The sequence below is a fragment of the Empidonax traillii genome, unplaced genomic scaffold, assembly GCF_003031625.1.
Source record: "Empidonax traillii isolate 1590-97213 ecotype Southwest subspecies unplaced genomic scaffold, ASM303162v1 scaffold1742:size73712, whole genome shotgun sequence".
NCBI classification, from domain to species: Eukaryota; Metazoa; Chordata; class Aves; order Passeriformes; family Tyrannidae; genus Empidonax; species Empidonax traillii.
Window position 1 is genome coordinate 63,898 of NW_020956935.1, and position 1,775 is coordinate 65,672.

Genomic DNA, 1,775 nt, shown 5'->3' on the forward strand with positions numbered 1-1,775 from the left:
GTCCCCACGGCACTGCACGTCGTCCAGGAAGATGCGCCCCGAGCCCAGGCCAAAGTGGGCAGTTTGTGGGGCTCCAAGGGCCTCCCCACAGCCCAGCTGCCGACACACCACCTGGGCATCCTGCAGGTCCCACTGGTCATCACACACCGTGCCCCACGTGCTGCCGTCGTACAGCTCCACGCGGCCCTCACAGCCGTTCCTGCCGCCCGACAGGCGCAGGCTGGCACCTGGCACGGGGAACATGGATGAGGGGCAGGGGCACTCCAGCCCGGCATCCACAGCCCACACCTCTCCAGCTGCCTTGGACATTGCGCCCCAGTGACCTAAACCTGAGGTGGTTCAGTCCCAAACGGACCAGGGGAGGTCAGGGATGGAGCAAAGACCCCGGGTGTGCAGATGGCAGATTTGTCCTGTCCAGGGATCTCCTGCTGGGGGTCTGAGGGAACTGCCTGAGGGCAGAGTTGATCAAGGCACTGGGTCATTTGCAGAAAAGCCCTATGAAACCCTTGAGATTGACCCATCCCCTGAGGGGGAAAACTCATGCCTCCTGTAGATGTGAAGGGCAGAAAGGACCAGCAGTCATGCACTGAGCAGGATCAGCCAAGGAGGAAGCCCCTAACCTCCTGTTATGCCAGACTGGGGCCCACTACAAAGCTGAACCTTAGCTGGGTGAGCAGGAATTACCTGTTGTGAATGGCCATTGTGCAGGAGGGGTTGGATGGGAGGCTGCAAAAAAGAAGAGGCAGTGAATGAACAGGCAGGGAGATTGTGGGAATGGATTCACAGGAATATACACATAGCCATGGACATGGACATAAAAAGGCAGGCTGGAGAACTAAAGGGGAAATGGGGAGTGGATCCTGTCTTTCCCCCACCCATACACCAGCCTGACATGTCTCCAATCCTGCCCTGTCCTCCAAAAAACAATCCCACCATCCTGCTCCTTGCCCCCACACTGAGCACCTACACCAGGAGATGTGCAGAGTCTGCTGTGCCCTCTGTGGGAAACAACAGGGCTTTTGCATGACATGGGCTACCAGCCCCAGGCAGCAGAAGACCCCAACCTCGCCTCTCTGCCCTGGCTCTCCAAAGGGAGCTCAGCAGGGCTGATCCTAAAGGACAGATTCAGAACTCACTCAGAATGATGTGCAGAAAATCCCATGGTCTCTGCCACCCACCCACCTGCACAGACGACACCGGCATCCTCCACGTGCCCACAGTTGTGCACTCCCCAGCCGTTGTGCCTGCACATCTGCAGGGAGGGCTCGTCCCCACGGCACTGCACGTCGTCCAGGAAGATGCGCCCCGAGCCCAGGCCAAAGTGGGCAGCGTGTGGGGCCCCCAGGGCCTCCCCACAGCCCAGCTGCCGACACACCACCTGGGCATCCCGCAGGTCCCACTGGTCATCACACACCGTGCCCCACGTGCTGCCGTCGTACAGCTCCACGCGGCCCTCGCAGCCGTTCCTGCCGCCCGACAGGCGCAGGCTGGCACCTGGCACGGGGAACATGGATGAGGGGCAGGGGCACTCCAGCCTGGCATCCACAGCCCACACCTCCCCAGCTGCCTTGGACATTGCGCCCCATTGACCTAAACCAGGGGTGGTTCAGTCCCAAACGGACCAGGGGAGGTCAGGGATGGAGCAAAGACCCCGGGTGTGCAGATGGCAGATTTGTCCTGTCCAGGGATCTCCTGCTGGGGGTCTGAGGGAACTGCCTGAGGGCAGAGTTGATCAAGGCACTGGGTCATTTGCAGAAAAGCCCTTTGCATGCACT

The 1,775-nt window shown here is 60.6% G+C and overlaps 1 protein-coding gene across 1 annotated transcript in view; it reads right to left on the reverse strand.

Annotated features, from left to right (window-relative positions):
* The window catches only part of DMBT1 (deleted in malignant brain tumors 1), a 15,069-nt gene that overhangs the window by 5,945 nt on the left and 7,349 nt on the right, over positions 1-1,775 (reverse strand). Inside the window, exons 7-9 of the mRNA XM_027908538.1 lie at positions 1,183-1,528; positions 685-726; positions 7-227 (exon numbers count right to left, since the gene is read on the reverse strand). Coding sequence (XP_027764339.1) covers positions 7-227; positions 685-726; positions 1,183-1,528 — 609 coding nt within the window. The remainder of the gene's footprint in view (positions 1-6; positions 228-684; positions 727-1,182; positions 1,529-1,775) is intronic.